This window comes from Rhinatrema bivittatum, chromosome 4, assembly GCF_901001135.1.
Source record: "Rhinatrema bivittatum chromosome 4, aRhiBiv1.1, whole genome shotgun sequence".
Classification (NCBI taxonomy): domain Eukaryota; kingdom Metazoa; phylum Chordata; class Amphibia; order Gymnophiona; family Rhinatrematidae; genus Rhinatrema; species Rhinatrema bivittatum.
The window spans coordinates 340,590,665-340,606,934 of record NC_042618.1 but is presented as its reverse complement, the minus strand read 5'-3'; the positions used below and the strand labels follow the sequence as shown (position 1 = coordinate 340,606,934).

General features: G+C 41.5%; 1 protein-coding gene across 1 annotated transcript in view; it reads left to right on the top strand.

The window, feature by feature from the left end:
- MYO15B (myosin XVB) overlaps positions 1 to 16,270 on the top strand; it is a 198,806-nt gene that overhangs the window by 170,815 nt on the left and 11,721 nt on the right. Inside the window, exons 37-43 of the mRNA XM_029597500.1 lie at positions 4,771 to 4,847; positions 5,119 to 5,246; positions 6,213 to 6,307; positions 6,775 to 6,852; positions 6,945 to 7,041; positions 7,553 to 7,701; positions 8,334 to 8,446. Coding sequence (XP_029453360.1) covers positions 4,771 to 4,847; positions 5,119 to 5,246; positions 6,213 to 6,307; positions 6,775 to 6,852; positions 6,945 to 7,041; positions 7,553 to 7,701; positions 8,334 to 8,446 — 737 coding nt within the window. The remainder of the gene's footprint in view (positions 1 to 4,770; positions 4,848 to 5,118; positions 5,247 to 6,212; positions 6,308 to 6,774; positions 6,853 to 6,944; positions 7,042 to 7,552; positions 7,702 to 8,333; positions 8,447 to 16,270) is intronic.

Genomic DNA, 16,270 nt, shown 5'->3' with positions numbered 1-16,270 from the left:
CATTTGTTCTGCTTATATTGTAAGGGTCATGAAGTTCCAGTAGGCCTAAGAGCGCGTTCTACTACGGCGCAGGCGACTTCTTGGGTGGAGTGTCAATTGGTGTCTCATCAGGAGATATGTAGGGCTGCAGCATGATCCTCACTTTATACTTTCAACAAGCATTACTGATTGGATGTTCGGGCGCAGGAAAATGCGTCTTTTGGTGAGAGTATTCTACACGCGGGTCTTTTGGGTTCCTGCCCAGTCTAGGGGTGCTTGGGTACATCCCACTTGTCTGGACTGACCTGAGTATGAACAGGAAAGGAAAATTGGATCTTACTTGCTAATTTTCATTCCTGTAATACTACAGATCAGTCCAGAGACCCACTCCTTCACTGCTAAAAGACTGAATTTCCTGGTATTTCAGAAATTTTTGCAAATTGTAAATATGGTGAGAGTTTTGGAGATAAGCGATTTTCAGACTGTTTTTGTTCTCTGGAAGTATGAGAGGCTCCAACCCCAAGTTACCTGTTCACCCTGGAAAGGGGTTTTAGTGGCTACTCTTTGGCTTGAGTACAGGTCAATATGAGGGACTACAGGTGGCACTCTCAGATATGTAGCAAACCAATTTTCCTTTCTAAAGTATGAATATTTTCTATTTAATCGATCAGATACATGGTCCTGATTTACTAATGCTTTTTTTCCATTCTGTGTCTATGGGAAAAATGCTTAGTAAATGATGCCCCATGTTTTGTTATGTCTTGGTTCCATTCTGAGAGGCAATTCTAAGTAGAGAGACTTTAGTAAGAGGTACCCTTAAAGGTTACTCTCTGGACATTTAGAATATCATGTTACATAAATTAACACATCGGTGCCACTAAGGATGATGCATTATATTGAGCTCATTTATTTTTATGAGCTCAGAAACACACACAATACTTAGTCAGAGAGATGTTCTCAAAAAGAATATACATTTTATTTTACATGAGAAAAGTATACAATTAAATTCATTTGATAAATTTAATTGATCAAATCACATCAAATTCTCTGATCAAGTAATTTAAGTCAGATCAAGTCATGATACAATAAAAAGTATAAATCAAATGGTTACTTACCAATACGAGTTAGAACAGCCAGGCCTTGGCTGAGAACAGTGAGTGACTGGACCTCACTGTTTTTTTTATACCTTTAGTTCAGATTGCAGATCATGGCTTATAAATTCAGATAACTAACCTAGAATATCTGACCGCTACATGTATGAGTCAAGCTAAATATACAAGAATATTTGACTATAAAAAAGAAACTCTTTGATCTTCCATCAGATCTACGTGCGGCAAGACGTCTGGGTGCCCTGATCATAGCTTATCAGTCTCTAACTGACAAAAAGACATTTATTCTCATATACCAAAGCATAACATAGGATGAAGACAACCTCCTAATCTGCAAGCTTCTTAAAATTTCTGTTGAAATGCAGTACTAAGATGCAGTAAATATATTTATTTTAAGTTCAGAAGAATATAATGAATTATTTATTTTATTCAGGTTCTGTGTTACTTTGAGAGAAAAAAGTTCTGGGAACTCTGCCATACTTAGGTCATTAATCACAGAGATAGCAGAGTGCTGGCTAATTTCCCAGATTTAAGAACTGCAGGTGTTAAAACAAATTATTCTTCTTAAGAAGAGAAAAAAAAAAGTTAAAAGTGTATTACTGCAGTTTATTTAAGAATGGCTGTGCACTAGTCATTTTAAGTCTAAAGAATAATTCAGAACAATTTAAAATAATTTGGAATGGGTCAGAGTTTATTGGTTTTCATACCTGTTACATTTTTCAAGGTAAAAGGGGGAAGCAGATACCATGTCAGTTAATAGAAACCCAGTCATAGATGGCAAATGAAAATCAAAATAGCCCACCCAGTCTACCTTGTTGAGATTTGTTTACTGTGAGTAGATGTGTATGAAAATTCACATTCCAACATCAATTCCTCCTCCCTTCCCTTATCTATTTCACCCAGCCTCACAATCCTTTTCCTACTACTGTCCTCCATGGGGCCAATGCAATAAGACGCGTGCTGAAAACGGGCGCTCGTATTGAGCGCCTGTTTTCCTAACGCATATGCAACCACATCTCTTGGGCACTCGATGTAGTATTTAAATGAGGGGGTTGCGCAAAAATGGGCGCGCTAGGGAAGAACTGTGCTTCTGTAGCGCTCAAATGCATCAGGCGCCCAACAATTGCAACGGGTGCTCAACATGAGCATCTGTTTCGATCCCACTTCTTCTGCCCAATTTCTGTGTTATTTTGCTGAGGTTGTTGAAGATGCCCATAGCTAAGCACCCTTGCTATGGGCATCTAGACTGTGCAGCCATAATAATTTTTTTTTTTTTTTTTTATCAAGCCAATATACATTTATTTTTCAACACCGCAAGCAATTAACTTAAGTATTACAACGATACTAAATAGGAGGAATCACAGAAGACCATATTTTTAATTTTTTCATGTGCCCTTGACTCGCAAATTGACTTTACTCCCCTCTAGGGATGGAGGTAAATTTACAGCTTTAAAAAGTGCGCATTGGGCGCCCAGCGATTTTCTGCATTGGGGGTAACAGCTAATAGCCTCATCTACATGGCGTTTACATGTGATGGGCGCTATCAGCTATGTGTTTGGGCGTGCATTTTGGACCCACTAATCTCCTTAATGCATTAGGTACTAGTCTAGCATGTCCAAAATGCTTGCCCAACCACACACAAATGCATGCGCTAGGCTGAGCATACCTTTATTGCATCAGCCCCTATATCTATAGTACGCACACCCCAAAAAAGGAAGTACATTGGGAATATGTTACCTCATTATTAACCAATCCTTTTATAGTTTTGTCCATTTAGAATGAGGTTTCATTGTCAATCAGGTGATTTGCAAGTGACCAATTAGATAGGAAAAAATGTCTCAGTTAATCAAAGCTATCATAGCATTCTGAGGTTTGTTGTCAGTTTCTTAATAAGATCAGCAGAGCTACAAAGCCTGATACTCTGAAATGTGACTTGAAAAATCCATACAGGACAAAAATGTAAACTTGGAGCATTTTATCAACTTAATTACTGTCTTCTGGTCCTTGGTGCTAGAGCCTAAAGGCACTGTCTATCTCAGGACACAGCCAGGGCACGATATGTAGCCATTGTAGATTTTTCCTACTGCAACAGCCTTTGCCTTTAAAACTAGATTTGCTTGTTCCCTGGAAAAGCCAAGAGTAACCTAACTGGGCCCCAGTAATTAAGTCTGACCTACCCAGTCTGTCCGGGCACTAGTCCTGTCTTGCCCAGCCTCAGCTGGCATTGACCTTGACTCACCCACCTAGTAAAGTACAGCGTACTGGATTTATGAAATCAGACAATATTGGCTATTAACAGTATTGTAGGCTAGTTGGGGGATGGTAGTAGATCCACAAAGTCTCTTCTGGCCTTTGTCAGCCCATAGGCTCTTGGGGCATACCCTTGAGGAACTGATTCTGGGGTAATTTTGAAACGCATTTATGCACAGAAATGGGGTATTATAAAATTGCCTACCCGATGTGCAAGTAAACTGATATGCGTAATCACAGGGTTTTCACTTACACACATGCTTTTTTATTTTAAAAAGTATACGCATAAATTAACATCGGAAATTTACACACTCCAGATAACAGGTATAACTTACTTGGGTATTTACCTTTTAAAAATTAATGTATGTATTTGCTGCATAAATTACCTATGATGTTACAAAATTACCCTCCCTCTGATTAAAGTATGAAACCTGGAGTCTAAAAAGTAAGGAATTTAGTCTTGTCTCTATCACAGACTCTTGTATAAGACTGTTTACCTCCCTGGGTTTAATGTTACTGAACAATATTCATAATGCAAAACTGAAATTGCAAACAGTTTTGTACAGGTGCTTTGCTTTAGATGAACAACTCATTATCATCATGATAATAATTACAACCATGACATTCTTAAATAGCAGGACATAGGGGGTCATTTTCCAAGGAGTTACCGCGGGAGATAAACTCGCACTAACAGCCGTTAATGCGATTTGTGAATGCAAATTTGTTATTCAGGGGGCGGAGTATATGTAAAGCGGGAAACAGCCGCAGCTAATAGCTACAACCCTTCCATTCGCGTTACACAGTCCACGACAATGCCGGACAGGGGGGGGAAGAGAGAGAGAGAGAGAGAGAGAGAGAGAGTTCCATCAAGCTAGGTGGAGAGAACACTGCCCAAATCTCATCTTGGAGTGAGTTTCCCCACTCAAAGGCCATCAAATCTTCACAAGAGACCACTGTTCTGTTCGTACGTCTCACGTTGAATGTGAAAGTGGCCCCCAACCCCCTACACTAATACCTAATCCCCACCTCGAGTTACTAGGTGGGCCTCTCATAGGGATACAAATACCTGTCTAGGGAAGAGACACTATAGCAAGGAGCTCTCATGCTCTCTCTCAAAACAGGCTGTCCAGAATTGTCGTGAACCGCGATAACCCTTTCATGGAACAGCCTGTTTCGTGCAGTGCGATGATTCTTTGGTTGTTTATCGTGCACCACAAAGATGTTTTTGCGATTCGCGCAAACATTGCCACACGCTGCACGAAAAAAGCCTCATTTGCATGGGAAACGCCCCCTAATGCGTTACCAATGCGATATTGGAAAATGTGGCCCATAGTCTCTGCCTGATGGTTCAGGGAAGTCTTTTAACCATTCTCTTTTGTGGAATTTTAATTCTTTTTTTTTTTTTTTTTTTTAACTTCCCACTCCCATCCAGCTCTGCAAGGAGAAGGAGAACCTCCGGGATGAGATTTACTGCCAAGTCATCAAACAGATCACCCAGAATCCCAGGCAGTAAGAACCAAAAGCATCTCACCTTCCGCTGTTTTATTTATCAAGTTACTAAATTAGCATGGAACACATGGGACTAATTTATGGGGAGAAGAAAAATGTTTCCCTGTTTTCAGCTGCACTCCAGAAACTCCCTCTCCTCAGACTTCACAATTCTTTCATTCTCTGCTCAGGCTCAGAAATTGTGCTTGGACCCACATTCCTCTCCCAAGTTACAAGGGCCCCCACCACTTGCACTAACTGCAGTTGTTGTCCTGCGTCTTGTCTCCTGCAGGGAAAGCTGTACGCGCGGCTGGCAGCTTCTCAGTCTGCTGTGCGGTTTCTTCCTGCCTTCTACCACCCTGCTGCCCTACGTCACAAAATACCTCCAGGAAAGCGCGAGGCCTGCTAATGGCCACCAAGGTGTGTAGGCTCCCTGAAGTGCCGCTCGCTCTTTTCTTTCACAAGTGCTGTATGCTGGCCTTCATTTTGTAGTAAAAGTAGGAAAACCTTTTGTGATACAAGATCGGTGGTTGCTCTTCACCTTGAGTATTGTCAAATGGAAAGGCAGATCAGAAATGAAAGGTGATGATGACAACATGGTGGGAGCTGGATTTCTCTGTCCTGGCTTGGAGTTAGTTATATTTAAAGATGAACCACTACATTTGTCAGATATTATGTTTCTTTAATTATCTCCAAGTCCATCTCTAAAACCCCTTTGTCTTCCTCTCCTTATCACCCTATTTTCCTTCTCTCAGTATCTCTGTTGAGTGTCTCGCATATTTTCTGAGGTGTGGCCCAGCAGGGATCCTACTCACCCACACTGACTGGGAATGATGTACTGATGCAGTCACTGCTGGAGACCCCCAAGGTTGAACAACCTGTTATGAGGTGGAACTTTGTGAGCTGCCATCTCTAGAGTGGCACTGAAAATTGATTTCTCTTCAGATCAAATAATCCAGAGTATCACTCTTCCTCTCTTTTTTTGTTGGACTCCAAGTACAGGGTCTGAAATATAAGCTAAGGCCTTTCAACTGACATTGAGAACCTGTACAATATGAAGGTTTAATGCCCTGTAACCCAGTCCCATTAGGGACACAATGATGTAAAGACAATTGCCTCCCACAAAAATTTAAATATAGATTAAACTCTCTTTCTCTGGGATTTTATTTTATTTTACTTTATTGATTGGGAAAATCATATTAAGTTGAACACTCTTATTTTCAGCTGGGTCATGAGGCAAAGATGAAGTACTTTTACCCAAACTCAACCAGAGAGTCAGTGGGAGGAGATCTGTATCCCATAACATTTCTTCTGAATAACTATTCAATTTGTTAACCATCCTACCACATCCTTAAGGTTCTGGAATATCTATTTTACTTGTCACAGAGCTTGTAAGTACCTGCCAAGAAAACCTGAGACGTACAACACTCTACAGGGGCCGGCGGCACCTGCCCTTCATGGTGGAGATGGAAGCACTGCTGGTAACGTCACTGGGGAGGGAATGGCACATGCCTGCTGTACTTCTTTCTTATAACAAATTTTCTGAGTGAACTCAAGCATGGGTGTATAGCAAACTGTGTGCTTCTACAGTATAGTGAATGCCAAAAGAAGATTAATTTGGGGTGGGTGGTGCAAGACTGCAGTTTGTCAGACATCACGTGTTAGCCGTTCTATAGTGCTATGTGACGTACACAGCACTATACAAAACCACACAAGACAGTTCCTGTGCAGTAGAACATACAATCTAAGCAAGACAAACATACAGGACAAGAAACTTTGGGAATTTAATTTATTACAAAAATGGTTAAAGTCACTAAGGCTGGGGAGTTTGGGATGAAGATTTGTTATAGAAGAATCCAACTGCTGCAACATACTGGACAGGATCTGCTTTGCTCCTGCATTATGCATTATATTTTTGCCAGCTAATACCAAGATCTCTTCCTCACAGAAAGGACATGATGCACGTCGGCTACTGATCAAGCTGCCAGGAGGCATGGAGTATGGGACCAAAATCAAGACTTTCACCGTAAGCTTCCTTACTCTCTCTTCCTCCCTCCCTCCACCATCTGCCTTTGTTTACCTTGGTCCTTCTCAACTTCCATTCCTCTGCCACTGCAGGTGGGTGCAGATGTGCTCAAAGAATTCTGTGAACAGCTGGGCGTGGATGACCTCGAGGAAATCCGGGAGTTTTCCATCTTTGCCAACAAAAGCAATGGTAAATTTCATATCCAATTTAAAAGTAATGTTTACAATAATACAACCAGATTAAAGCAACCATGAGCTCTGATCATATTTCAACCTATCTGCTGGTTGTCTCACTTTCAGAAAGCAGTAATGGCGGTTTTTAAATTCCTCTGCTGGCTGAGGATAGATAATAGTATTGTTTAGATATGGAAAAGACTTTTCTTTATTGGATAAATCACAGTAATAAGTGTATTAGTTCCATTCACATACAGTATTTGGCCTTTCTTTATGGTATTTAAGTGTTCAGTATGTTCTATGGTGTACTCTGTCAGGACTAAGTTACTTCCCTGTTCCACAGTATCTCCCATTCTTACCTACTGCAGAAGGCAATACAGTCAGTTTTCACAAGCACAAATGAGGTGACAGGCTCTGATGGAGAGAAATAGTGAGTTTAGATCAGAGGTGGGGATGATACCAATATTATATGCAAACCTGTGGAGGTCTCAGCAGTAACATATCAGACCCTGGTTCTGCCCATGCAGGTGAGGTAGTCCGACCAATCCGGTCAGAAGAATACATCCATGATTTCCTGCTAGAAGATAACTCTGTGACGCTTGAGTTCCGCAGGGTCACCTGGAAGCTGCCACTACACTTTGAGAATGCCATCTTCACAGATATCCATTACAACCAGGTAACTGTATTTCTGCTGTCATCCACCATGGCCCTGGAGAAGTATCCAAAGGGAATGTCTTAAAATAGCAAGGAAGGGAGAGATTCTCATCTGTTATCCCTTTGCTAGAGTGCCCAAAATGGACAAAGTTGACTGATTAATGTTTTCTTCTAAAAGGCTTGCACGGTACTAGTCCAATACCTGCTTCACTTGGAAAGCACCTGAAACTTGACAACATGGTGCATTCAGCCTCCATATAAAGCACAGCCCATTACATCTCTTAGCCTGCATGTAAAACATGGTTCAACAGCTCTAGGCTTTAAACACATGTCCAGCATGCCCTAATGCAACCCCAGGTTTAAAAGGCTTGGCACCAGCTAGAGCTCGGGCCAATATAACTCTGCCTTCTATTTAGAATATAGCCTCCATCTTCCATTTAAAGTACAATCTAATAGAACTCCAGCCTCTATTTCAAGCCTAACATAACTATAGCCTCTATGTAATGCATAATCCAATACAGTTTCATCTTGCCGACCTCACTGAGTTTGGATAAAATGTTAATATTATAATTCTGTACCTAATCTTTTGAAGCTGAGCAGATACTAGCTCTAATAAATATTACTGCTATGTCTATGGGTCATTTTACTCTCTAGGTGAGTCAAGCTTACCTGAATGGAAAACTGCTCCTGCAGAACCAGTTGAGGCAAGTGGGCACCTTAGCAGCACTGCAGCTCTGGATCAAAGGACTGGAAACTGCACCCTCCAAGTAAGTTAGGTATTAATTTAATTTTCAGTACCATGTTGGACCTAGATGCTGCGATGTGAATAGTAGAGATGCAGCACTTTCTTCAGCTTTGAGACACATTTCAGGCGATGTGTGTGGTAAAGGCTTAGTCCCTTTAACAACTCTTCCTAACAACATACTGCTCAGGAATATACAGTTATCTTGGAATGGTTGTGAAAGACACATGGATTTTTTTTCATAGCTAAATAGTAAAGAAGCCAATAGTTTGGAATAGTGAGTGGCTTTGTAGTCACTATTAGGACATCTTGGAACTCTGCTAGCCCATCACATGCAGTACTTGATTTCTGCTATCCATTTTATAAATTCCATGTACCTATTGCATCTCGTGCTGTTTAATCTAAGCAGGCGGCGGCCATAGACGAACACGATTGGACGGCAGGAGGTCCTTCCGGACCCCCGCTGGACTTTTGGCAAGTCTCGTGGGGGTCAGGAGGCCCCCCACAAGCTGGCCAAAAGTTCCTGGAGGTCCAGCGGGGGTCAGGGAGCGATTTCCCGCCGCGAATCGTTTTCGTACGGAAAATGGCGCCGGCAGGAGATCGACTGCAGGAGGTCGTTCAGCGAGGCACCGGAACCCTCGCTGAACGACCTCCTGCAGTCGATCTCCTGCCGGCGCCATTTTCCGTACGAAAACGATTCGCGGCGGGAAATCGCTCCCTGACCCCCGCTGGACCTCCAGGAACTTTTGGCCAGCTTGTGGGGGGCCTCCTGACCCCCACGAGACTTGCCAAAAGTCCAGCGGGGGTCCGGAAGGACCTTCTGCCGTCCAATCGTGTTCGTCTATGGCCGCCGCCATTTTTCGGCGCCATTTTGGAAAATGGCGCCGGCTGAAGACAACAAGATTCAGCTAAGCATCTACCTTGGGAGTTTTCAGTAACTACTTTGAATTAAGTATATTTATGTGTCTGTTGATGTGATATAAGACCAACCCTTGAGAAGCAGGTGAAACCTGTAGTTGGGGCAGTTGGTCTTTCTTCTCTCGTTCTTTTCCTTTTGGAGCTTGTATGTTTCCAAAATTTGAATGGCCAAGTGACAGAGCTGCCTCCCAGCTGCCTCCCAGCATTAGAGTACTGTGCTAAAAAGTTTGTTATATGTCAGCATGATAGAACTTCCTGTTGAGTGTTATATGTTGCATTGAAAAGAATTTTCATGAGACATTGAATTTTCTCACCGTCATTGCTTTTGCCTCTTTTCATTATAACTTTGGGACTGCAGCACGGGCATTTCACTTTTTTTTTTTTCAGAGATATGGGAACAAATAAAAATTGTCGATTTAAACATGATTAGAATAGTTTGAGCACAAAGAAACACAGTGTTTGTTTTTTGGACCTGCTGAACGCTCATACAGTTTAGTAAGTGCAAAATGGATTGTCTTTAAAATTTGGCAGATTAAGAGACCCCTAACTGGTAAATAAAGGATGGCATGTCATTTTGGGTACAAAGCAATCAAACAGACATTGCAACACACCTGTAGGACAGCATTATCTCCTAAGCAGAATACAGTCTTCAATTTATCTGTATTAGTTCTTAAAGGCAACTTGTAAAAATAAGCAGGAAGAGAGTACATGAGAACTGGAATGTAGTCATCTGTTAGGTTAAAAAAAAAAATAATAATGGGCTGGGGGAAGTGAGGTCACCTTGCCAAGATGGCTGCCTAAGGACTGAGCTCCCCATGTGGCTTTTATTAAACCCAAATTTTCTGCTGTTTTGACTCATCTGGCTTCTACAAATACTTGCTCGAGTGTTCCGTATACTGAAATGTCTCCAGAAGAAAACGGTCAACCTCAAAGAATTTTCCTAGGCTGGTGGTTGCCCGAGTGCGAAAGAGGCCCGGAGCACTGCAGTGTCTGGAAACAGAGGGAGAGAGTCCCTTAGTGGATGACGAGGAGCAAATATTAGAAAACAAAAGCCTTACTCGGCTGGATTTTCAAAAGTGGTTCCAGGATTTAAGGGCTGATATTGCAGCAGTAAAAAGTGAAATTCTTGAAACTGTGGCTGACCTGAAGCAGAATTTAAATGAAACTGGCAAAAGAACTGAGGACGTGGGTCAGTGTCTCGAAGAACAGGACGACTCTGGGAAACACTTGCAAAAGGAGTTTGTGTGTTTTGAAGTGAATGGAGAGTTATCTGATAAACGCGAGGACCTCAGAAACCATTTGAGATGGTGCAATCTGCATTTTTGGGGCATTCCTGAGACAGACGAGTGTACAGACTCTGCTGATACAGTGCAGAATATTTGTTCAGTGATTTTGGAATATGAATGATTCTGAGATTGCTAAATAGGATGTGAAGCTGGAGCATGTGCATAGAGCATTGGGTTCTCTTGTTAAAAATAAGCCAGACATTGTCACTTGTTGCCACCCCTTTATTATAAAAGAAGCTGTTAGGAGGAAAATAAGGTCTATGGGCTCACTACAGTGGGAAGGCCGTACCATGTAAATGTTTAACGATTTCTCTCCCCTCATTCTGGGAAGAAGTAGGGAACCGAAATGTGGCACATAGTCCCTTAAAAGCTGAGAACATTCGTTATAGATGATTTCCTGCCCCCCCCCCCCCCCTTGGTCTCTCTTTTACCATACACGATTCTACTATGAGAGTTAGATCTGTGGTTGAGGCTGGACAATCATTATGTGAAGTTGGAATCACAGTGAAACTGATATGGAGCAGAAGCAGGTAACCCACACAGAGAGCTCTCCCACTGGCAGAGAGTCAGTAAAAGGAGGGGGGAGGGGGAAGACTGAGAAGAAGGAACCTGCTACTTGCACCTCACTCCTTATGGAAATGAGATGGACAACTGGGAAATCCCAGTGTGCTAAGAAGAAGCTTGTGGGGTCTGGTGTTGATCATGAATGCTTGTTAACATGATTAGTCAAGTTTGGGTTTGCTTTGATGCCTTTTTTGTTAGGGTTGGTTTCCTATTGATGTTTTATACGCATAGATTTGGGTATAGCTATATGTAATTCAAGGAAGAAATCATTTTAGGGGGTAGTCATTCCTCAATGGGCTGGTGTGCTAATGGTCTGGTATACTACTGATGTTATTGAGGGAGGGATAGGGTGGGGTGTGATGGGAGGGTGAATGGGCATTCCTGAGCTTTTGAAGTGCATTCTTGTCTTTTTTCCTATGATGACCAGATTTCAAGTTTATGTAAGCTTTAAAGGTTTACAATCCCCTATGAAACACCAGCTCCTATTTAAAGAAGCAAAAAGGTACCATGCTTCTGTTTTTTTATTCAAGAAACTCATCTGAGGAAGCAAGATGAGAAATGAGTAGGGAGAACATTTTTTTCTGCATGTTTTGTGCTTTGAATTTGGGTCACTCTAAACATTATGGAGTGGATATTTTAATTTCAAAAGATATAGACACTGATGTCTTGGAGGTTAAAAGGGATAGAAAGGGGAGATATATATTTTTGAAGCCAAGATTGGTTCTATAATTCTCTCTCTTCTTACTTCGCATGGTACCAATACCAACCAGGGTGATTTTTTTTTTTGTTGCTTTGGGGAAGGTTCACAGTGAATTTCTGGAAGGCCATTGATTATTGGGGTGACTTTAATATGATGATCTCCCTGCTTCTTGATAATTCTAAATGTAGTGGAGTCTTCTCAAAATTACAAAGAAGTAAGTTTAACTTTTCATTTCATTTTGGAGGTTGACCACCATTTGGAGACTATATAATTCTTCAAAAAGAGATTATACTTTTTATTCTAAGCCTTATGGCACCTATGCAAGAATAGATTTATTTTTGGTTAGCTAGTCCTGTTTATATGATGTGATCGCGGTTGACATAGGTTCCGTTACCTGATCTGATCGTGCTTCTATTGAGTTTGAAGTTCTTTCACACAAAAAGAGTTTGGACGATATTTTGGAAGTTGAATGATCTCCATATTTGTGAGCAGTTGAGGTCTGACTTGCAAGAATATCTCCAGTTCAACGATAAGGAGGGCACTTCGCCCCAGATTCTGAGGGATTATCTTAAAGCAGTCATTCAGGGTAAGCTGATATCTTGGGCCATGGCTAAGAAGAAACAAACAATTGGAGAGTGCTAAGATTTCAGATTTGATTTGTCTATTAGAACAGTTGCATCCCAAAATTTTTATAAAACTGGAGATAGAAAGAGAAAGTCAATGCACTTTATGCTGATGAGATTAAATGCAAAGTGGATGTTACTTAACATTTTTTGAATTTGGCAATAAAATGAGTAGACTGCTTGCAAGAAGTTGGATTGCATTCCCAAAATCAAATCATTAAGATTAAAGATGTGAAGGGAGGCTTTTCTTTGTGAAAATGATAAAATTAGGGTTCAGTTGTATTGGGATCTGTACTCTAAAGATCTGGATATTAAGAATAAGGAGACAGATCATTATTTGGGTGGGATTCCTTTGCCAGTTATTTCCTCTGAGGTACTAAATGGACCTGAAAAAAAGATTAAAGGACAAACGTTTTATCTGCAATAGGTTAATTTAAAACTGAACAAATCTCCTGCTTTAAATTGTTTCATGGCAAAATTCTACAACATTTTTTTAATGAGGATTGTTCATCCTCTGTTTAAGGTATTTCATTTTTTATTTATTTTTTTAATTTATATTTTTCAAATTATAACACTTACAATGAAATGATATAATCAGGTATTACATAATATTCACATCACAACTTTTAAAAAGAAAATAACAATATTCCAGCCCACATTTCTGGAGGAGGAGAGGATTACTGACTCTACAGCTTTGACATTTCTTATAACAATCCTATATCCCCTCTTTACCCTTTCATAAAACTGGAGTTTTATCTATGATAAAACGTTGCAGGTGGGATGGATCTAGAAATATAAATTTATTATTTTGAAACATAATCTGGCATTTGCATGGGAATTTTAGGAAAAAACTAGCCCCAATATTCAGCACAGATTGTTTCATAGAAAGGAAAAGTTTCCTCCGTGCTTGTGTGGCACGGGAAACGTCCAGGAAGACTTGGAGGGAGAAGTGGACAATTTAGAAAGTCCAGGGGTTTCTACCTTTTTGGAAGATTCCCTGGACTTGATAAATTCGAGGGTTAAGGTATTTCATTTTATATTGTCCAAGCAGTGTCTTCCCATCTCCATGAATCAGGCTGGGGTGATTTATTGTCAAACCAGGTAAAGATAACACTTTGTGTAGCTCTTACAGACCTATTTCCCTGTTGAAATTGGGCTTGAAAATTTTGGCAAAAAGTTTGGCTACTCGTTTGGCATATGTTATACAAGATTTGATCCATGATGATCAAGCTGGTTTCGGTCCCAAACAAAATTGCTGCTGACAATATCAGAAAACTCCTGAACTTGATTTGGTTTGCTCAGAAGCAACATGTACCCGATATACTACTTACTGTTGACGCAGAGAAGGTCTTTGACTGGTCTTTTATATTTAAAGTTTTGCAGAAAATGGGTTTGGGTCCTAATTTTCTTTCATGGGTGAGAGGGCTTTATGCTCAGCCGGAATTAAAATCAATGGGAGATACATGGACTCTTTTCTCTTGTGAAGGGGCACTCGCCAAGGCTGTCCTTTGTCCACTCTATTTCCCATTGTGATGGAACCTTTGGCAGAACGAGTCTGTAGATTGGGGGATATTAATAGCATAATGGTAGAGGATACTGAATTTAAAATTTCACATTTTGTTTATGACATTAGGTTTACTCTCAGTGAACACTTTTTTAACTCTTCCTGTATTGATGAGGGCATTAGTGGATTTCAGGAAAGTCTCGGGCTTAAAAGTAAATATGGGGAAATCCAAGATTTTGAATGTGAAGCTTTCTCCACCTTTGGTTTCAGTATTGGTAGAAAATTTTCTCTTTAAGGGGACATGGGATTGTTTGAAATATTTGGGGGTAAAACTTGGAGCTCATTGGCAGATTCTTTTTTTCTCTAAATTACACCCCACTGATTTCTAGCTGCTGTAGAAAGCTTGATATTAGTCTCATGTTGATTTTTCCTGGTTTGGCTATATTGCAGAAGTCAAGCTGTCTCTGCTTCTAAATCTGCGTTATCTTTTTAAAATACTTCCTATCGCAATCCCTGACAGAATTTTGTATCTTTTAGAAAGAAGGATCTTCAGTTTTATCAGGAAGCATGGATTCCCTAGTGTCTCAGGCAGTCTTATATCAGAAAAAGAGCTTTGGTAGGTTGGCTGTGCCCAGTTTAAATATTACTATGTGGCAGCCCAACTTCGTGCTCTGAGTTTGGCAGAGCAATAAATCAATTAAACAATGAGTTAAATTGGAGCAATTATCTGTGGGGAACATACCCTTAAATCTACTCATCAGGCTACTGAGATCATCCAGGGATATTAGTCTTTCGGGTAACCCTTTTGTGCTGTTGACTTTTAAGATATGGGCTGCTTATAGATTGGCTATGACTGATATCAGAGATTCCTGTTCATACCCCAGATCAGTCCAGACAAGTGGGTTATGCATCCCTACCAGCAGATGGAGGCAGAGAACTAAAGACTTTTCAGGCACTGCTACTTAACAGAGTGTGCCACCTGCAGTCCCTCAGTATTTCTGTCTCCAGCAGATGGTAAAGGTGCAAACCTGTATGTCTAGTTTTTTTTTTCTTTTTTAAAAGAGTAAAAGAAAAAGGGAAAGTAGATTAGCTTAGTTTAGGGAAAGAAGAAAGGAAGAGCTCCCTGAGGTGCTAGGTTCCTTCGTGGGTCATCCCTCAGGTCGAGCCATGCAAGCGGGTGATTGGTGATCCCTGTGCTGCTTTAGCTCACATCATCCAGGGTTAGGTAAACCAGGGGTTCTGGTTCCCTCCTTTCCCTGAAGGCTCCTTCCCAGAGGATTCAGCTGGCAGCCGCCAGCAGGAAAGCATTTTATTCTTATTTGTTTCTTGGCTGGGCTGCTAGACTGCCTGTAACTTTAAGGGGAAAAAAAAGGCAGGCTAGAGGGGAAGCAGGTGCTTCCAGTGGAGTCATGGCAGGGTGTTTAGTCACAAGCCACTGGGCTGGAGGAAAAGGAGGTTTTTCTGTGCTGAGCTGTTTGGGTAAGTTTTCCTGGTGACTCAGGCCACTGCATTTTGATTGCGGTGCCGAGGCAGGAGCCAGACTGCACTGCGTGTTTTCCCCTTCCTAAATGGCGCCAATAGAGGGCGCCAAAAGCTGCAGGACCTGTGACAGCATTTAATCGCGGCTTAACTTGGCCACATGTTGTTCGGACTATGCCATGGGGAGGGGGGAGGGAGGAGTGATACTTGGGATAATCTGACAGGAGGGCTACCTGTTCGTAGGGCCCTATAAAGGGGGGTTCTGGGGGAGATTTTGTTGCAAGGATTAGAAAGCCTGCACACGACATGATGCAGGGGCCAGCCTGGGAGCTCCAGGACTCCTCTCCCCTTCTTTCTCCGGTGAGGCAGGCCGGAGATGAAGAGCAGAGGGTGGAAAATTTGAAATTGTCTGAGGAGGACAGTGAAGGAGAAGAATTCTCCATAGAGTTTGTTTTGCTCATGCACAAAGCCTTTTTGGCCAGAAAGGGTGAAGGGACTAAATGATCTCTACATCAAGAAGGGCAGCCCAATCCTAAGACAACAAAAAGGTCAGGCGTTCGGGGACCCTCCTCTGCCGATTGGGGCTCAATCACGCAGATGAGAATTTGGATTCAGAGGATTCAGATGACTAGTTGGACGACCTGTATTAGGATCGGACAGATGTGGACCCTGTGGTTAATCAGGGGGATGAGTTGATGGACCGTGAGTTAGGAAGGAACCAGGGACAAGTCTAGGGATTTAGCTGAGTCTGAGGAGTTCCCTATCGCGGAGGGGG